Genomic DNA, 21,004 nt, shown 5'->3' on the forward strand with positions numbered 1-21,004 from the left:
CACCCCTGTGAGTTTTGAGTGAGTTCCTAGTCACGCACTGATCCCAAGAGCCTCTCCTAGCTATTGTGATCAATACAGAAACCTTTCACACATCAATAGTATTGATCGGTGGGAACTAGGAAGAAGGCAGGGGTACTGTTAACTACGCATAGATTCGATTTGCCTGCTTTTGTTAACACATCAGGACATTGATTGAAGGTGGTCACAGTGGCACACCTAAATATAACCACCCTAGTACCAGGCAAAGTCTGTGTTTTAAAAAAAATAGCTGCAGTTACTATCCCCCTGTTAAATCATTTATCCTAGCCTACTAGTAGTGGTTTAATGTTCCTGTTAGAGGTTTAATTCCTATTGGGGCCACAGATGGTGAAGATCAATGCATTTATGGTACTATAATGTGCACTGGATGGAAGTATCCACACATTTCATGTATTTGCAGATCATTATAGTGCACCACATAGTCTAGCTGTAAAAGACAAAAACACACAAGTGCTGTAACATAGTGTGTGGTATATTGTATTTTTAACAGAGGGCTCAGGCCAGCCCCAGCTTAGCCGAGTGTTTCGGGATGTTCCAAAGCGAAGAGCCCTCTCCAATACAGCTTCACACACAGGTCTGTCCCCTTCACACACAGAGATGTTAGCACGTTCTGTCTGTGTGGCATGTTTGTGTTGGGGTGAACTGTATCTGGTGTGTGTGCGTGTGTGAGTTGCCGTTTATTAACTTGCGGGCATAGAGATATACATGTGCCTTCAAGGTAACCGCACAATTCCAGTGACTTGCGTCAAAGGAGAAACCAGCATGTGTATTTAGGGATTTTATTGGTAGTTGTTATTCTGTGGGGAGCATTTACTGTACGAACCCTGTAGCACGTGTGCATGTGTGAGCTCCAAAGGGACCAGAGCAATTACGACAATCCCTCCAGTGTCGTTGCCTTGTAGCTCAGTGGTGGGAATGTTGTTCTTTGTGCTGTGCTATGGTGTAATTATTTTGTGTCTTATACGCTTCTTTTTTGTTATCTTTCCTTGCCCTGTAGTTGGTTATCTCTGCTTCTTAATCTGACAAGAATGTTCATCTCCTTCCATTCCCTTTTCCTCTCCTTCAGGTAGATTACTGCCCGGGTCCGCACCCCAGAGGCTGGTTCAGATGAGGCTATCAAGTCCATTCTGGAGCAGGCCAAAAGAGAGCTGCAGGTGCAGAAAGCTGGTGAGTCGTGGCTTTCTTCTCATCTTCAGAGGACTTGAAGGATTTAAGATAATACATTGTGGCTGTGAGTGTTTGTCAGTGTGTCTCATGGCAACCCTTTTTTCCTCCCTCAACAGACTTGTCCCACGCTCAACCCTCATATACAGGACTGAAAGGAGGGGGTGGAGGCGGAGGGGGCGGCGGATCAGATGAGGCTATCCGCTCCATCCTAGAGCAAGCGCGCAGAGAGATGGAGGCCCAACAGACTGCACTGGAGCCCATCCTCAAGGCCTCATCTTCATCTTCCTCCTTTGCATCACTGTCTCAGAGGGACTTCCTGAACTCCTCGCTCACTGCTCCCCTTCCCCCTTACAACCCCCTGGCACTCTCCCTCAAGAAGCCTCCCAGTTCCCTCTTGTCCTCCCCCTCATCCCCGTCTCCAATCTTGGACTTCAGCTCCAGTGTGAAGAGAGAGGGCAGGGCTTCTTTGGGGATTGACATGTCCGTTGACGGAGTTCACAGGCTGGGTCGGAGTTCTGAGGGGTCAGCCCGCTCTGGAAGTTCTGGAGGAGTGGGTTATTGGAGAGAGCAGTGGTGGAGCAACATGCATACAGACCCTCGCAGGGCCATATCCAGCCAGACTGGAGAGGAGAACTACAACCAGGAGGACTCCAAAGAGGTGAGGCGAGGCAGAAGAAAACACTTGTGTGCAACATTTTGTATTACTCTGCTTTTACTCTATGATGGTTGCATGTCTGAGCCACTCTCTGTCTTTGTATTTCAGGGAATATTGAGTGACAGTCTGTCTCGACACAAACCGTGGAACAAGTTAAACCAGAGGAACAGAGAGCCATACCTCCGCATGCAGCCGTGGCTCAATGGAGACCAGGGGCAAAACACACACATCCAGCAAGCTCATAACCAAGGTAAACACATCACATGCACATACACACACACACACACACACTAGTACATATAGTATATGGATTCACACAACCAGGCTCTTTGGGCTAGAGCATTACTCTGAAAGCCTGATTAGAGCTAGTGGCTAGTTGTTACCGTCAGTCTGTCACTCACACAATCCCCCCTCACCCTCCCTCCCTTCTCTTCCCACCATCCCCCCATCCTCAGTGCTGTGGCAGTGTCAGCCAGCAAGCTGCTGGTTTGTCATGTCATAGACAAGTTAGTGTTGCAACGCCAGATGGCAGCTCTGTGTGTGTGTGTGTGTGTGTGTGTGTGTGTGTGTGTGTGTGTGTGTGTGTGGGCATGTGCGTGTCTCTCTTTCTCTCTGGGGGTGTAAACAGCAGCTAATGTACACTGACAGCTCCTCATGACTGCTCTCTTCCAGCCTGCTGAGCTGCACAGCACTACTACACAGACAGAGACAGGGAGATGAAGGAATAGGAGGAGGAAGCCAAAAAAGCTTCAAACTGAAAACTTAAGCACCTTTGCTGTTTGTTTAACAGGAATTAAATTAGTTGATGTGGTGTGACTGAAGTCCCTCCCAAACCCAGCAGGGAGAGAGGATGGAACTGTGTTTTCTTCCATGGCAACATGTCTAACCTGTGTGATATTTCTCACCCTGTCTGTTCTCCTCAAGCAGAGGGTACTCCCAAGACGTCAGCAAGCTGCAGCCCTGCTCCAGAGTCACCCCTCAGTTCAGCTGAGGAGTCCGTCAATGGTCTCACAGGGGATCCACTCGCTCCACAGTCCTCCAGTCTCAAACTGGCGTCTGAGGATCCGTCAGGTGGGGAGTCACAGCCCGGCACCCCGCTGCCTGTTCCTGGTCATTCGGGTCTCAGCATCCAGGAAATGGTCGCAATGTCTTCTGAGCTTGACACTTATGCCATCACCAAGAAGGTTAAGGAGGTGCTCACTGATAATAATCTTGGTAAGAAACAAAGGAGGTGCTGCATGTGTGGTTTAGTGGGCCTTTCCTCCTCAATGATGAGTTTTCAGCCTTTGAATCAGTTCTCTGAAATGACCATTTCGTTTCGCCTCTCTTTTGCCTATCCAGGCCAGCGTCTGTTTGGGGAGACCATCCTGGGTCTGACTCAGGGTTCCGTCTCAGACCTGCTGGCCAGGCCCAAACCCTGGCACAAGCTCAGCCTGAAGGGCAGAGAGCCCTTCGTCCGCATGCAGCTCTGGCTCCAGGACCCACACAGTGTGGAGAAACTCATGGACATGAAACGTCTGGAGAAGAAAGGTGTGTAGTGGAAGCTCAATGACGAGAAATAAATGCAGACTTCATATAGAGCGGCATGCCTTCCCAAATAATAAACAAAAGACCCCGACATCCTGAAATACATCCACAAAAAACACAAGCAGCAGCCTTTAAATTACACATGCACATCTGCACACGCAAAATCCTTTGTGCAGGACAGCAGAGCATGTTGTGCAGATCAGTCATATTGGTGTGATGTCAGTACCAATCAGGACTGCAGACATCACATACTGTATTAGATGTGACAGCTAGGGGACTGCCGGGGGCCTGCTTACTCACAGTCCATCAGCACTCCTCTTCATCATCGTCATCAATCATAATAATTACCAGTGTCTATAAGCTCATATTTTTTATCATTTGTTAGCCCATAGCTCACCTTATCTCTCATTCATTCTTTATGGCCTTCTGTTTGCATAATGCGTGTAAGAGCAAAGCCAAGAGGCCTCGCCCTCCCGTGACTGCACACTTGAAGATCTCTCTGTCGAGATGGGATTGGCATTTTTTAACCTTTCAGTTGGCTCGAGCATGCAGGATCAGTTTACCCTCATGATTTTGCAGACTACGCACAAGGGCAAAAAACAAAACTGACCATACACCACTGTGTTTGGGGCTTGAACGCATTAGGGTTACTCTCATTTCAACTTTGTTTGATTATTGACCCCAAAGTAATGCATCTAAATAGCAATGGTGAAAAGCCCTGGCCGACAGCAGAGCCCAGAGGAAAGACGTGGACCTAGTCTAGAGTAGCCATATTTGACCTCTCACCCTTGCGGTTCAAGCCTGCGAGGCAGCACACAACTTTCAGAGTGGTCTAACCTTGCTTTGAGTGTTTTTTGCCTGCAACACTAATATATCTGGCAGTGTGTATTGGGGTTGAGGAAAATGTCAACCTCATGCAAAAAGCTGCCATGAGCTGTTCATTTTCAGCTGCTGGTGCCCCGAGTGAATGGTGCTGCTCGTTTGCTTTAAAATGGAAGAGATGTTTTCATTGTTAGTTCTTTTGAAAGACAATAGCACCACCTAGTGGCCGTTGAAGAGGATTATTTTGTGGAACAGTGTCTGATGCACAATGCATTTCCTGGTGGCATGCACTGGATAGAATATCCACCGACGTGACCGACTTCTGATGATTTAGTGTCCGACCAAGTTAGTCTGCGTAGCACGGAAGTTGAAAAAATAGCGAAGGTTTAAATAATCTTTACTTAGACAACAATTAATTGATAATCAAATTGGCACTTATTTATTCATATTGACTATTATATTAGTAGTATAATTAACTAACTGATTTAATCTCTAGTTCAATCAGCTGATCCATAATAAATGTACTTCACATGAAAATTGGTTGTCAGATTTCATGCTCATTTACATAGATACCAGCCTCTTGTAACTACAGCATAATAACTTAACGTAGTTAGTCATTCTAGATGAGATGTATGTTAATATTAACTATATATAATATAATATTAATATTATTCCCCATATTTATTCATCACTTGTGTATTTTCTGAGGTAAAAATGTCCCTTTTTTGTTTTTGTGTCTCTGTTCAGCTTACATGAAGAGGCGACTGAGCTCCTTAAGTGACAACCATTCTGTGGACGTGGGTTTAGTGGGGCCAGATTACATCCAGGGCTCCCAGAGCCCGGGACAGCAGCACCTAAAGAAGGGCCAGAGTGGTGTTGGGCCCAGAGGAGAAGGAGGCCCTGAAAAGGGCCTACCAGCAGAAACCCTATCCCTCCCCCAAAACCATTGAGGAGCTAGCCTCCCAGCTCAACCTGAAGACCAGTACTGTCATTAACTGGTTCCATAATTACAGGTCAGCATTCGGAAAAGAGATGCTTGAATACTGACCCATTGCCTTTAAGTGTTTGTATCACAAGCTGTTCTTCAAAGGGCATTTTACATAATTTAAGAAAATCTAATTAATTTCCATATAAAAATTGTATTTGTGTTTGTTTTATTTAATGTATAGGTTTGTGCTTCATATTCCTATCTGTGTAGAAGTGAAAGATAATTATATGTTGTTAAATACATAAGCATTGTCTAAAGAAGGGCTTTACTTCCTGCCCTGTTCTCACAAGTCAATGCACTCATACAATGTTTTGAAATCAGTCAAATGTCAGACAAATTTTAATTTCATGATTTGACTGAACTTGTGTGTTTCCACTAGGTCACGTATCCGGCGAGAGCTCTTCATAGAGGAGATCCAGGCAGCTGGAGGGTTAGGGCCTGGCAGCGAGGGGGGCTCCCCATCCTCCGCGGGTCCAAATCAGGAGAGGGGGACAGCTGTGATGGGACAGAATCTGAGGGCACAGTGGAGACACGCCAGGGACTCGGCATTGGTCTGGAGGATCACAGAGGAGCATGCAAAGATGACATGGAGGTTGAGTCTGAGGCAGGGGGCTCTAATAACTCCCCTGACCAGTTTGACTGCACCACCTCAGGCTTTGTCGGGCCAGGCTCCAGCTGTGGACAAGGTGGACTGGGTCTCTTCAGCCTCACAGAGGCATCCTCCAGTGGCTCTGCCTCTAGTACTAACATCCCAGCCTCTGGCCCTGCCAGAAACCCCAGGGACAACAATCTGCGCAAGAAGAAAAGCAGCCAATCTCAATAACATCATCCACAGGCTGGAGAAGGCTGCCAGCAAAGAGGATCCCTCAGAGTGGGAGTTCTAGTTCCCCCTGACCATCCTTCATCCCTCTTGTCTCATAACCTCACGACCTCTAACCTTGGACCCCTCCTGCTCTGTTCCAGTTGGAGAGTGGACACAGCCAAAGTCAAGCTCAGCAGCCATTTTTATTACATAGAAGCTTTCCGAAAAGAGGAAACAAACAAAGAGTGGTTGGCAAAACCCCTAAAAAGAAGATTTACTGAAATCCTAGAAGAACAAAATAAGAGAACTTACGTCTCTCTGTTTTTTTAAAACTGAGTTTTTGTTTTGTACTGAGGAAAAGCACTTAGCCGTCCTGCTGGCCTCCGGCCCTGCTGTACCTCCCCCTATCACCAGCCACTGGTGCACCAGACTGGTTAGTCCTGAGCTGGGGTCTGACCCACAGCTGGGGTTGAAACCTGGACTCAGTAACACAGGCAAGGCCTGACACAGCAGCTGTCACAGTGATAGACACTGATAGGTTATAGATAGAGACAGGAACTCTCTGACAAGAACTCTCACTTTCTTAAAGGAGATTTTTTCCGCTCTTCTTCTCACCTCCCAAGTGTCCACAAACCTCCCCTCACTCAGTGAGACGCCTCATTTTTCACACTGTAGAGTGACTGTTACAAACCCTTTGCCTTTTTCACTCACTGCGTGTGTGTGTGTGTGTGTGTGTTGTGTGTGTGTGTGTGTGTGTTAGGGGTTGTGTCAGTGTGCACCTGTTTGTGTGTGCATACAAACCTAAAAATAATGTGTATATGTGTGTTCTCTTCTCAATGGCAGCATGTTTTCTTTTAATCTCACTCCTACACTCTTAAGAGGGTAGTGGAAGGGCCTGCCGGCTGAGCTGCCATGGGTTACTGATGTAAGAGAGATGAACTTTGACCTGTTGTGTCCCATATCCTATCCTGCTGACAGCCATGGTGATGGCCAGAAGGATTCTAATTCCTCACAAACACACGCACATCATCTGAAGAGGAAGGATGGAAGGAACCCCTTTTGCCTCCTTAGAAACCTTCTTTTAAGGTTGAAGGATGATCTCTTCATTTTGATATTGCAATTTGGTTGCCAATAAGAGATTGCACAGTCTAATGACTCTAAAGAGTACAAAATAGGGAATTTTAGGAAGCATTTTGATTAGTACAAAATAAGAACAGAAAATAAGAGAATAAAATGTTACTGTTTAAAAAAACAAAGACAAAAAAAAAATTGAAATGGACTATGTTGCGTTGTTGAAATACGATACAATGATTCATGTAGTACTGTAGCTGTCTGACATGATGATGCGTTACATGTCTTTGTTGTTTTAGTTTGTGCACGTCACAGCTTTTACCCAGCACTGGACCTGCTGGGGATGTGTCTGCACCACTGACACATTGTCTCTATTCACAAACTCACGTTTTTAAAAAGGCCAAATCAGGAAGAGTGTGTGTCTTGTTGTGTGCGTGTGTGTGTGTGTCTTGTGTGCGTTTGTATTTGCCTGCATGAAAGTCAGGGTCGAGGTCAATTCACTCAGAATAAAATGTACAAAGTAGATTATCAATAATGAAAATTCTTGACTGAAAAAAAAAAAAAAGGGTTTTAGCAAAAGGAATTGCAACTTAGAGTACGAGATTATATCTGTACTTTCTGTTGATTGCTGTCAAAGTGAAATTCTCCCCAACCCTTGTATGAGTAGTTACCACTCTCCTCCAGTCTATCCTGTGTCCAGGGATGTTTGCATTGATTCTACTGTAAACACTACAAATTATAGGCATATCACCTCCTCCCTGTCCCACACAAGCCCTCAGTGCCTGTCAGCCTACTGCCATCCCCTTTTGTGTGTGTGTGTGTGTGTTTGTGTTTGCAATGGGTGCATGTACACACATGCCTGTCATACATGCGTGTGCACTAGTGCGTGCGATTTGAGGAGTGTTCAGTGTTTCCAATGAGTGGGGTCATATTTCGTATCTACTTGCACACACTACTAGTGCACAACTGACACCCTTCTTTAAGCTGTTTGATGCGTTACCATTACATTAATCTTCTCACAAAGTAGTGTAATACTATGATTTACTGTAGCTTGGTTTTATTGCTATTTTGCATTTATAGTTTTGTTTTTATTCTGCTTATTTATAGGTGCTGTATTTTTCATTTAATGTCTTATCATTTGAGTTGTCTATTTTTTAAGGGATTATACTGTTCCTGAGGGCAAGTAACATTTTTATTAGACGTATAGACTGCCGGCAGTATTGGTTAATATTTACAAAGATGTACTAGTTCTCATTTGTTTGTATATTCATGAATCCTAAAGTTTAGTGTCATTTCAATAGCTTTGAAAAAAGATGTGTTTGCTACAGTTCATGCTCCCGTAAGCATTACGCTTTTACCACAACAGTTATGCTCTTAAATTGCTAGCTACAGAATCAAAAAAACATATCAAGATCAGCAAACATATGATAGCATATCTTTTTTCCTGTTTTCTATCCTCCAATAATGTTTTTCGGCTGTTTCTTGGGCAAGCCCAACACTGCCGCTCGGCAGGGCGTGCAGCTTTCTTTAGATAGAGGTCGCACACTCGGTAATCACATTAACATAATTTACACTTTGTCAAATAGGTCAAATGAAATTACCTAAACTTGAAAACACAAGTTAACTGGAAAGAGGTCATATCTGCCAAATTGAGATTAGAGAAGTGTACCAGCTAGCAGGGGTGCTACGTCAGATTGAACAGATAGCCAGCCTATGATTATGCAGAATATATATTGCAGTCCGTAACAAAGCACTTATTAGGATCTTTTTTGAAGACTTACATGGGACGGGGTCTGTCAACACTACAACAGAGTACGATCCCGGGATCCTGGGAAACGTATGCCTTTTTTTAAAAGTGGTTGTGAACCAAGCACAGACTCTTCTCTGCATCCTAACACTAAAGTTAAAACACAAGATAGCTGTACCCATGTTTTCTACATGATAAACTGTATTCTTATACAGTAGCCCCATATTTCAAACCACAGATATCTATGTGTGACTGGAAGGGCCGTTGTCCCGTACAGTTGTAGATATTATGAGCAAACACCTGTGTTGGTTTCTACCCAAGATCTCCTCAGTCCATCCTTAAGCCTCCCCTTTCCTGGAATGTACTTCCAGATATAGTCGCAGCCTGTCAAAAGATACTGATAACCTCATTGCACTGCATTTAGATGCTTTATTTAAAATTGGATTTTCTGGTGTATCTAATAATTGTAAAATTCCTCAAACATTGGCGCTTCCTGTGGACGACTGATGTGATACATCCGTCTTCTGCAGATTACTGAAGGCTTATTGCTTTCTGTTGGACTGCTTGGACCGGACCACCACAGTGTGTTTAATGGTGATGAATAGCTACTGTAAAGAATATAAGCACTTAACCCGTTTGCCATTTTATAGCCAGATCCATCAACTCACCGTAACCATGTGAGATCATCAGATTTGTGCCTTTAACTGCCAAGCAGGGCACCAAACTACTGATGTCATTCGACATAGACTATTTCACCAGATTTGTTCATAATATATTCCACATCTTGGCCCAAATTTACTTCTCATACACTTCATATTGGTACTTTAAAGTCAACTTTTCTCAGCTTTGTGGCGAGGGTTGTATATAATTCCTGGAGTGCAGTGAAAGAGTAGAAGGAGAAAATGAGCTTGTGTATTCTAATGACTGACCTGCAGACACCTTTCGGTCCGGGTCCTATTTCAGACCGTTGTTTTCCCACAATGCATTTCTTACGTTGTACATAACCTTGACTAGCAAAGAAAGGCCAGAGCATTGAATGAAGGAGGAAGCATGCAGAAACAGCGTACACTGTAATAACACTGAATTTATTCATAGGGCATTTTGTATTTTTCTGTTTGTGTCAGATTTGCTGTGACATTAATAATGGCACTACAGGTATTGATAATGACGTGTGCCAATTCTAATGGTTATTTGGAAAAGAGACGTGTAAATACAGTCGATCAAGTAGCTATGGATTCACTATTGTCACAGTATGCTTTTGTTTGAAGGCAGGAGGAGAGAAGGGACGATTCAGGACTTTTCCATGATCCACAGATATTTTTCTACAAATTTAAATCAGATGATTCTATACACTGTTGAATAACATTGTAAAGGTGTAACAGATGCTGTATATCATATCATGTTTTCTGAAGTCGTAAAGCTTTACTGTATGATCTGTTGAAGTAGTGGTTATTCATTTAACATATTAGTTGTAATGGAAGCCTGAACAGCAGCACTGGTCACCATATTCAGGAAAAAAAGAAAGAAAGAAAAACCTCAGATGTTTTTTGTAATACTTTTAGAATATATCTTATGAAGTGGGTTTTGTAAGGAAACACTTTTCGAATCAGTGGTGCTGTATGCATAGCACACTCAGTAATACATACACACATAATGCAGCACAACACACTCATCCTTTTAAACCCCCTCCACTGTACTTGCGTGCTTTTTGTTTTTAGTTTTTACGCTCCCCTCTCACATTGGCTCCAGCTAATCTTTAAGTCTTAAACCATTTCCTCTTATTTCTTCAGTATTTCATGCTTAAATGCTACAATTTTTAACACCCAGAGATCAACTCTGGAGCGATAAACGTTTCAGTGAATGCTCACGTGATTTAAAAGAGGAAGCAAAAAGCCAAATAGTGAAGTAGTTCTCCACCTCTGTTGAAAGGTTGCTGACAGTTTTCTGAATGTTGCTTCCTTGTGTCGTCGCTTCAGTTCACCCACAGCTTAAACCACAGTTTAGTCTGACAACCAAATGACCTGGGGAGACCTTCACCCCCCTCCTTTTGGAAAGCTTTAAGATGCTTGTTGAGGCTTTAGCCAGTTCAGAGTTGTTTTTAGAGGATTTCTTTCCAACCTTGTCATCAACAATGTGGAAGTAATAATTTTCATAACTTCTCCCACTGCCTATTTTGTGAGTGTGTGTGTGTGTGTGTGTGTGTGTGTGTGTGTCCGCGTACATGTGTGTTGTAGTACAGAAGGCTGCATGACTGTAAAGGGATGGTTAAGATGTTTTTTGAAAGTTGTTTCCCTAGCACTTCTGTCACTCCTGAGATGCTTTATTCTCCTTTTGGGGTCTCCCTCCCTTTTGTTTTTCCTCATGTATCATTGTTTCTTTATCTTTCTATTTACTAAACGTATCATGTTGTTTGTTCTCAGCACTGTAAAACAGTCCCTTCTACAACATTGAAAAGCAATATCACTGTATGAAACGTTCACAATGTATTTGTTATGATTGACATTTGATTCATCATCATTATTATTCACATGCACCCTAGGTGTGATAATTGAAGTAAATCTCTTTTATACAAATACTAAGAGTGTGCTGTGGTAGTTTTTTGTTTTGCTATTTTTTCGTTGCCAAAAATCTTGATGAAAATGTTCTTTGTTAAACGGATGGTGAAATAAGTATTCTCAGAGAAAGAGATCTGTTAGAGAATCAGGGAAGGTGTGTAGCAAGTAACCTTAAAGGGTTTCAGTCATGTTTGGGATATTGGACTGCTTCTGTAATGTCCAGCCTCCACAGGTGAGTTATTTTGGGAGCTATAAATACAACCTAAAGACGAATGAGAAACCTGAATACAAAATAATATACCAATTATCTTTCCTCTCTGCCCTCAACAGGCCGTTATGCAGAGCTGCAGGTGGAGTTTTCAGCTGCAGTGCGGACCAGTGCAGAGCAGAAGGATCTTATCCTGAAGCTGGAACATGACCTGAGCACCGTCCATGCCATGTCCTCCCTGCCGCGCCCCGAAGCAGACGGGTCCGAGGTCAGCAACATGGAGAACATCCCAGAGCCGATCAAAGAGGCCTCTGCAATGTTTACTGGTACGTACCCTTAAAGGTTCCTTTTAAAGGACTGTTCAAAACATATTGGAGCAGTGTTTTCTTTGGATCCTCCCTTTTGACCTAAGAAAAGTGCAACATTACCCCCAAAATATCGTGATATAGCACGTTTGAATTGGTGCAATTAAGAGCACACTGAATCTAAGGTGATGGTCTCCAGAAGGCGAAGGTATTTTCCCCCCAACAGCCATTGTACTGCATTTCCTACGAAGATTCTTCAAGCCTTCGGATAAGCCGGTTTCTTACTCGAGCTAAAACATTTTCAGTGACGTCTAGTGATGAATGGTGTACTCTTTAAAGAGATCAATCCCCCCACAACCTTTAAGCTTGAAGCTTAAAAAGGACCCTGAAAAGGATTATATGAATTTGGGTGCCTTTTTAAATATGAATTTCTCTCCCTCTTTGTCAACTAAGACGGACTCTTTTGAATGAATCGAGCTTTGAGGTTTGTGAAACGTGCTCATTGAAAAGTCTTCGAGGTGAGAGCCTGCGAATGTGAATGTGTACATCGTCCCCTGAAGTCTGACTTGCAGACAGCACAACGTCTCCGACTGAAATGAGGTGAACCTGCTGAACTGAGGCGCTGCACGAGTGTTGTTTGAATACCGCGAATTCGCCTCAAAGAGCAATTTTAAGAGTTTCTTTCCTTTCATTTGACTCCTCAAGAACTCGAGTTTTGAGGGGTTTAATAGAATTTGACGGACTCGGCCTGTCTGCAAAAAAAGAGATATTAGCATCCAATTTAACCACAAACCATAGTTAAATTTTATAGTTTTGGTCATAAAGCTTAATTATATATGCATGTTAACAGAGGAAGTGGATTATGGTATTTAAGTGTATTTTTCAAAAGAATCTGTGTAACCTCCAGGTTCAGGCATGGGCCCCCATCCTGAGCTTCCTCAGGGCCAGATGGACTCTCTGCTCTCCATCATCTCCAGCCAGAGGGAGAGGTTTCGCTCCCGTAATCAGGAGCTGGAAGCAGTGAGACACACACACACACACACACACACACACACACACACACACACACCCTCCCTGTTTTTTCTATGAGAACTAATTAATCAACTGTTTGTTCCCTCTATCCCCTGCAGGAGAACCGCTCCACGCAGCAGACCATGCAGGCACTGCAGAATGAACTGGACAGCCTGAGAGCAGACAACATCAAACTCTACGAGAAAATCAAATTCCTGCAAAGTTACCCTGGCAGAGTGCGTGTGTGTGCATGAATTAATTAATTAATACATAAATGGATGGATGGATGGATGGGCTCTGGTGATGCTCTTGTTTCTTATATCTTGTTAATTTAACCTTTTTGCTCTGCGTGTCCTCTCCACGCTGCAGGCTGGTGGTAGTGACGACACTGTGATGCGCTACTCCTCCCAATACGAGGAGAGACTGGATCCATTTGCTTCCTTCAGCAAAAGGGTACAAGACACACCTTCAGTTGACACACTCAAGTGAAACTCTTCTCTTACACGCTCTGAAACCACCTGCTATCTCTTGTTCTGTTTGGTTATTTACTGTAATAGTTTCTTCCTCTGATATTTGACCACTGACCAAACGGCGGGACGCCATGTTTGCTCCACAGCTGCAATAGAGCTTCTGTTGGTGGCGTTCCTACAGAGTCAAAGGTCAAGTTCTTATTTGTAGATGTTGTACCGACATTGTGAATCCAGTACGGGGACTAACCCAAAAGGTTCTAGTCTCACTATTGCCATTTACTGTATATTGTTTTGACACAATTAATGATGATGGAATGGAAGCAACACACCTGTTGATTTCTGTGATCTTTGTTGAAGGTCATTCATTCTGGGGAATGTAGGAGTTGAATTTGAGGTTAAGGCAGTTTGAAAATAAAAAAAAATTACACCTCCTTACTCAAAATATCTCCCTGAAGCAAATGCCCCAAACACCACGGACTGTAAAAACATCTGGATTTGTAATTTATCATTTTAATACTACTTGTGTGCGACACCAAACATTGATCTACATGGATTCGCACTTTTCCATTGTTGATGCCCACTACCACCACTGTATGCAGGAGCGTCAGCGCCGATACCTGAGCTTAAGCCCCTGGGATAAAGCAACTCTGAGCCTCGTAAGCACGCACACACACAAATGTACACACACACGTACACACACACACCTATGACACCTATGATCTTGATTGATGCACTGTTTTTGTGTCTCAGGGGTCGTGTGATTTCTCTCCAACAAGATGGCCAGGGACTGTTGCGTTCTTCTACACCTTGTTCTTGCATTGTTTGGTCTTCCTGGTGGGTCTCCTTTCAACCCCCTGATGTAGTCTGATGCAACATTAATTGGCTCCGTCTCATCGGCTTCAGTGATTTTATCTGTCGATTCGCTTCCTCTTTTCTTTTTTTTTTTGTCAGGTTGCTGTACAAGGACCGCCTGGGAGCGAGAGTATCCGGCAGAGATTGCTCCGCTTTCTGCGCTAAAAAGTGCGTTTGCTCATTCAAGGCAGCTTGAACATTTATAATGTCACTGTAGTAGTTTCAAGTACCTGATTTAATTTTTTTTATTTTCTTTATTTCTGTCTCACCTCCAGGTACTCTGACCACCTCCACCGTTTCCCTGAGAACGACCAAAACCTTTAATCTCGCATTGAACATGTGGCAGCATGCGTAAAGGTTTCCCTAATCATGCTCACTCATGCCGGACGGCGCTTGGCAGTAACTCAATTATCCACTAGGGGGCGATGTAGGGCTCGTAAACTGTAAATCAAATGGTTGATAGATTCAAAGATTGGTTTTCATTTCCTCATTTTTGATTTTGATAGTTGGAATTTAAAATAATTTGAGAATTAAATCAGTAAAGACAAAGTTGATTTATGACTGTATGTATATGGTTAACGTTTAAATTTCATGTTTTATTGGAGAGTGTACTGGTTAAGGTCTATAAAGGACACGGTGGTCTTTTGTTAAGAGTGTATGGGGGACAATATTTTACACAAATTAAGTAGGGCAAATAATACTTGAGTTTGACTAATATGATTGATTAATGACATTCCCTTGTTAATGTTATTTGTCTTTCAGAGATTAAGAAATGAGGGTTTGCAGCAGTAATAAATTAATGGGTTAATATTCTTCTCCAAGACGGAGTACTGTGCATGTTTACCTGCTTACTTCTTTCTTTTCTGACTTGCATTGCAGTTATATTCCAAATAAAGGTTACGCAGTATTTTTTTCTTGCATCATTTTATTTTAAGATGTTGTCTTTCGGATACAAGCGGCCGAAATGAGCTTCCTCCGTAGGGTGGCCGGGCTCAGCCTTAGAGATAGGGTAAGCAGCTCGGACATCAGGGGGGAGCTTGGAGTCGAGTCGCTGCTCCTTCGTGTCCAAAGGAGTCAGCTGAGGTGGTTCGGGCATCTAGTCAGGATGCCTCCTGGACGCTTCCCATTAGAGGTTTTCCGGGCACGTCCAACTGGTAGGAGGCCCCGGGGAAGACCGAGGACACGCTGGAGGGATTATATCTCCCGGCTGGCCTTGGAACGCCTCGGGATCCCCCAGAATGAGCTGGAAAGTGCTGCGGGTGAGAGGGAGGCCTGGGTCGGCCTGCTGAACTGCTGCCACCGCGACCCCGACCCCGGATAAGTGACTGATAATGGATGGATGGATGGATGTTGTCTTTCTGAGATGTGTGCAATAGTGATGATATAACTATGGAATGGCTCATGTGAGTCCATCCACACAGAATATATTAATGAGAATAATTTTTGCAGCAAGGTTGTTTCCAGATCCACAAATGTACATTATCAATGATGAAACTGATTAGAAGTTGGTGGTCAACAGTCACTTTGGCCCTCGAAAATCAAACTCGTGAATTAATATTGGTAATCAAGTTTCCACAAATGTCCCCATCAGATAAAATGAAGTGATCTTTGAACAGACATGAGCTGCAACTTGACCGGTTTTGCCAGGAGGACATGCAGTAGCCGCGACGGTGGTAATGCTAGTTTTAGGAAACTACTGGGCCTTAAAATAATTAAAGTGGTATAGTCAAAAGCCATTTTTACAAGTGGTGTGTGTGGTCTTCAGTTGGAATACATGGGCTGAGAGAGGACGGACAGACCGGGCGAGTCATGAAGTCCTGAGGTCAGTTAATGCACCATTAGTTTTAGTCTTTGGATGGGATTTTCTTTACAATGAGACATTTTTTTCACAGGAAATGTCTTTAACAGCTGAAACGAGAGGAAAGATGTCCGCTCTGAAACACTGAAAGACAAGCTGATCAACTTGACAGTCGAGCCTCGGCAGAAAGGTTGCTGCGTCTGAGTGTGCCTGAAATAGACTGCATTTTTTCATGTCTCCCCTTTAAAGATCACCTCAGCTCACAGCCATAAAAAATAACGTGACAGCACACACACACACACACTTCCTCCCACTCCTTCACTTTGCCCTCTATCTTAAGCCCCCTTTTGCTTATCAATCAGAAGCAGACTGAGCTATCGCAGCACAATATACAGCCTTCATTCTTCCGCCTGGAGCTGCATTCACCTTTTAACCCCAAACCCTTGGATTCACACACTTTCTTTTTTTTTCTTCTTTTTTTTTACTTCGCCTTCTCCCTTCGCCGGGCTCCATCTTTCTTTTCCTTCACATACTTCTGCTCGGCTTCTCCAGCTGTCTATCAACAGAACCATAAATATTAACAACCTCCATCTATGGAATAACAAAAGTCTTAAGTAAGCCTAATGGCCTGAGGTTATTTTTACTGCAGTGCACGTTTCACTTCACGTGTGCTGATCTTTGGTTGGAGAGCTTTCTTTAACGACAGCATACTTGATTAGTCAGCATTTAATTTTTGCACTGTCATATTTATTTTGAGAGCGATGTCATTCTACAAACTACCTGTTATGTAGGAGCGTGAAAAGAAGATAATGGATTATTCCAATCTTTCTTTCACAGTTGAGTTTTTATTTCCATTATGGGCTCAGCAGAGGGCAGTAAAGTAAAGCTTTATTACGAATATGAATTATTTAGCTGACTCTTCTGACTGTATTCCGTCTGTCTGCTTACAGCTTCTTTCTGCATCGCTTTATCTGTTTTACCTTTTGTGTTTATTTCATGGCATTTAGCATATACAATTCTTAATGGGATATTTTGTATTTGCTGTGGTCTCAAGCATCAGCTGTGAAACCATCGACCCCAATGATGGTTTAAGATGGAAGCAAGTCGCTTTAAGTAGTGCAATATTCTTTGTAGCAATAGATTTTCTTTATGAAAAGGACGTTTGTTCTAACACAAAATTAAAATTATAAAACCGCCACAGCAATTGTAATTTGTTCAGTTATTCTATGTAATAAACTATAAAAGCTATACATGTTTTTTTTATTAGGCGGGTGGTAAAACCTTTCTGGACTCCTCGTGGTGCTGACACTGCTTTAATCATTAATACCATTAATTTAGACTATAATGTACGGAGATGGAGGTTGACAGAACAGTTGACAAAATGGTTTTATAAACTTAAAATGTTCTTTAAATACTTTAAAGGTTCAACAGTTTGGTTCATGGTAGGTCAAATAATACTAGTAATGGAGCAGCTTAATTTGGACCACCAGCAAACAGCCCAACCATCGTTCCATTTACAGTGATTACCCAGAGAGAAGGCAGCGCATTCTACCAAAGAATATTTGGCATATTTTGCTTCAATTAACGATTACTGTGAGTGGATTTTTCAGTGTGCGCAGTTTTAAGTGGAGCTGCAGATAAATCCTTGTGAGAGTGGAGTTATGTAAACACTTCACATAAATCCTGCTCTCGCTAGGCAGGATTCATATTTTCTTCCCCCATACATCTCTCCCATTCAGAGGCATCCTCTTCATTCAATTCTCTGTGGCTATGAAAATCTCATTCATAGACACAACACACCATTCAGGTGGTTTCGGCTTTGTGTCGCTAAGTAGCTCAGACCTGTGTGTGTGTGTGTGTGTGGGTGTCATTCATTTTATTTTGGATAAATCATGCTGTCATAATCCCTTCTGTTCCTTTTCTCTGTTTCGTCCTTCCCACTGTCTGCATGCAGTCGCTTTACTCCCCTCTTCATCCCCCTCCCCCCCCATGGGCGTTGCTATGGAAACAGGCCTCCTCTGTCAGGTGGCTCCATGCTAAACGCTCCCCTGCGCTCTGATTTGCTCTGACATCGTCTGGCTGAGGACACTTCGGCCACGTGATCCCGTATCAGCTTCTCCGAATGCTGAATACTTGAATGACCCCCACCCCCCCCCCCCCCCCCCCCCCCCCCCCCCCCCCCCCCCCCCCCCCCCCCCCCCCCCCCCCCCCCCCCCCCCCCCCCCCCCCCCCCCCCCCCCCCCCCCCCCCCCCCCCCCCCCCCCCCCCCCCCCCCCCCCCCCCCCCCCCCCCCCCCCCCCCCCCCCCCCCCCCCCCCCCCCCCCCCCCCCCCCCCGCCCCCCCACACACACACACACACACACCTCCTGAAGTCGCCCCTCCTCCCCCCACCATGCCTTCCTCTAATCTCATCTGGGGAAGGTGAGTGACAGGTGGATTTAGATATCGTTAATTCACAGACAAAAAAGACTGCAAAGAAAACGCATGATTAACATATTCAAATGTTATAAATCACAATCACAATTCTAAATGAATTATTGTGAACGTTCATTTATCATCTTGATGCTTAACTCATTTTAATAGAACAGCTTATAAACAACATGTTTGGAGCCTCAGAGAACATACAACATTTTCATAAGCTATACTTTATATCAGTCGACCCAACGTTTTAAGTACATTTTTCGATTCCTCATGTTGTAGATTGTTCACCAGAGAACAAACAAACAAAAGGAATATATGTTTGTTCATGCGTGGCCCACAGGACTTCTAGAAAATGTTATAACCCTATTTTGTACAATTGCAATGCTTTATGGCCATCTTGTCTCTTTCATCAAATGTACAAGCTCAGGGTTAATACTCAATACATGTTGGGTTTTCATAACGTCAGAGGAACACACCCATAAGTAAAAGTAACAAAACTACAATGTAGAAATATAAATTATTATTATAATTCTTATAATTTAAAATCCTGCATTATGCATTTACTTCAGTGAAAGTACAGAAGTATTAACATCAAATTGTACATCAAAAGTACTCTTTCTGCAGTAAAATGTCCCCTGATATCTAATAATAAAGTCTCAACGTGTAACATACTTATTAATGTCTCTCGGTTGGGGGGTTAATCTATAACAGTATCATATTTGATGTAAAATCTTAATCTGGTAACTGTCGCTGTGAACAGTACTTCCCTCTACAATGAAACTGTATTATAGTTACCTGAGTAGATGTATTGACCTTCCACCACTTTCACTTGTGTTTCATGATACACAACAAAGTGTGTGTGTTCATTTCCAGCGCAGGACCAACTGACGTGCTTTCCTTCCTGTTTATGTCACACATCATGCCTCATCTCCGACAAGCTCAGCGGGAGAAACACAACCTCAGTGTGACGCAGATCACACACACTGACACTGTGTCACCATCAGGTCATCTGATGATCAGTGATGCCAGGGCCTGGTCGCCTCGGTGGAAGCGTCTACAAGTGGAAGTTTGTGTGACTCAGCTGGCAGACTGACACTTTTGACACTGTGTAGAGATCTAACTGGGACATACAGACACACACACACACACACACACACACACAAACAGGAAAAACATGACTTGTGTTTGTTAATCAGCGCTACTCACAGTTTGATGGACTAAAGCAAGACTGGAGCGCTACATCAAGTGATCAAGTGCCCATGGGCCCCACACACCTGCTTCACTGCCTGTTTATAGTAATTGCATGAATCTGATTTCATGTATAATTATTTTACAGGGGTTCTGTGTCCAAATATAGTTTTAAAGATTCAAGATATTTTATTGTCTTATGCACAGTTAACAGACGGTTACTGAATGAAAAACCTACTTTGCTCGGTACTCCTTCCACACAGTATTACAATAACTTAAAATGTAAGGCAATACTATAATTTAAATTAAGAATACTATAAGAGGGTAATGCTAATAGTATAAGAAAATATAGAATTAACAGCTCAATTATTTCAGTTTCTAATGTGTTTACTCAAATATCGATTGCCGGCATGTAAATAAAATTATTGGTTGTTTGTGCACTTAATAATCAGCAGCTTGTAGGTCACATGGTACACACCCACTGCATAAAGGGAAGGAGTTATATGGTGCGCCTGTAAAGCAACACTGTCTCCTGAAACGTACCATCACAAAAATATTTGCTCCGGTAACACCGTCGCATTTGAAAACACATAGTTAACGTTGTGAATTGAAACTAAAATAGGCTATTTGGTTAGCTTTAGTAAAAGATCACAGTTTGGCTTAACACAATTGCATGTATTATGTAACTTAAGTTAAGTATTAAACATTAAACTTGAATAAGTCAACGTTGAACATAGGACCCCCTGTGTGAAAAAGTCCAGGGTTTGTTTGCCCCAACCACCCCAACCTCCTTCATGCAAGGCCTTTCCTTTGGACTTTGTTGAGAAACATATACATAATCCAGGGAAAAACATGTTTCCCTTGAAACGTAATTGTCAATGCAGTTTAATTTTCTGGGAAAGTAATTTTTAGGAGACCAGGCTGTACATCCCAAAAGCAATGGTTTTGTTTTTTAATCCGAATCCATCTTTGCTGCAATGCGATGCCACCCGGGAGAAGGTGCTACGCTGGCCAATAACAAACATGCCAGCACACAATCTTTGTAATGTGAATAAAGTATTTCTACTGTGCACTGTTGCAACGAAAGATAAAAAAACAACAAAAGAAAAACAGCCCTGCGTTAAAGAACTGAAAATAAATGTTTTATCAAAAAGGTGGCAAGGGAGTATGTGCATCCCGTATGCAACATGGACACAGTACCTCCTGTCAGGAACACTTAGTTTTGTTCCTCTTTTCACATCTCTGCGCCTTTTAAAATCGTCCTTTTTTATGTCTCCTTCTCTGGCAGATAATTCAGCATGTTTTCCATGAAGCTTCAGGTTACAACATTTAAAAGCTTGCAACCATCCATTCATGTGTGCAGACTGAACATTCAAAC

General features: G+C 43.1%; 1 protein-coding gene across 3 annotated transcripts in view; it reads left to right on the top strand.

Annotated features, from left to right (window-relative positions):
- cux1b (cut-like homeobox 1b) overlaps positions 1–14,316 on the top strand; it is a 56,078-nt gene extending 41,762 nt beyond the window's left edge. The window contains exons 15-20 of one of the 3 annotated variants that reach the window (XM_034548383.1): positions 11,704–11,907; positions 12,794–12,906; positions 13,017–13,133; positions 13,267–13,350; positions 13,967–14,023; positions 14,118–14,316. In XM_034548383.1, coding sequence (XP_034404274.1) covers positions 11,704–11,907; positions 12,794–12,906; positions 13,017–13,133; positions 13,267–13,350; positions 13,967–14,023; positions 14,118–14,225 — 683 coding nt within the window. In that variant the 3' untranslated portion in view covers positions 14,226–14,316. Of the gene's footprint in view, positions 1–529; positions 614–1,105; positions 1,207–1,322; positions 1,471–11,703; positions 11,908–12,793; positions 12,907–13,016; positions 13,134–13,266; positions 13,351–13,966; positions 14,024–14,117 lie in introns of those variants that run through there. The other 2 variants (XM_034548381.1, XM_034548382.1) reach the window with 2 other exon arrangements.
- The last annotated feature ends 6,688 nt before the right edge of the window (positions 14,317–21,004 follow it).

Source organism: Cyclopterus lumpus, chromosome 13 (assembly GCF_009769545.1).
Source record: "Cyclopterus lumpus isolate fCycLum1 chromosome 13, fCycLum1.pri, whole genome shotgun sequence".
Lineage (NCBI taxonomy): Eukaryota > Metazoa > Chordata > Actinopteri > Perciformes > Cyclopteridae > Cyclopterus > Cyclopterus lumpus.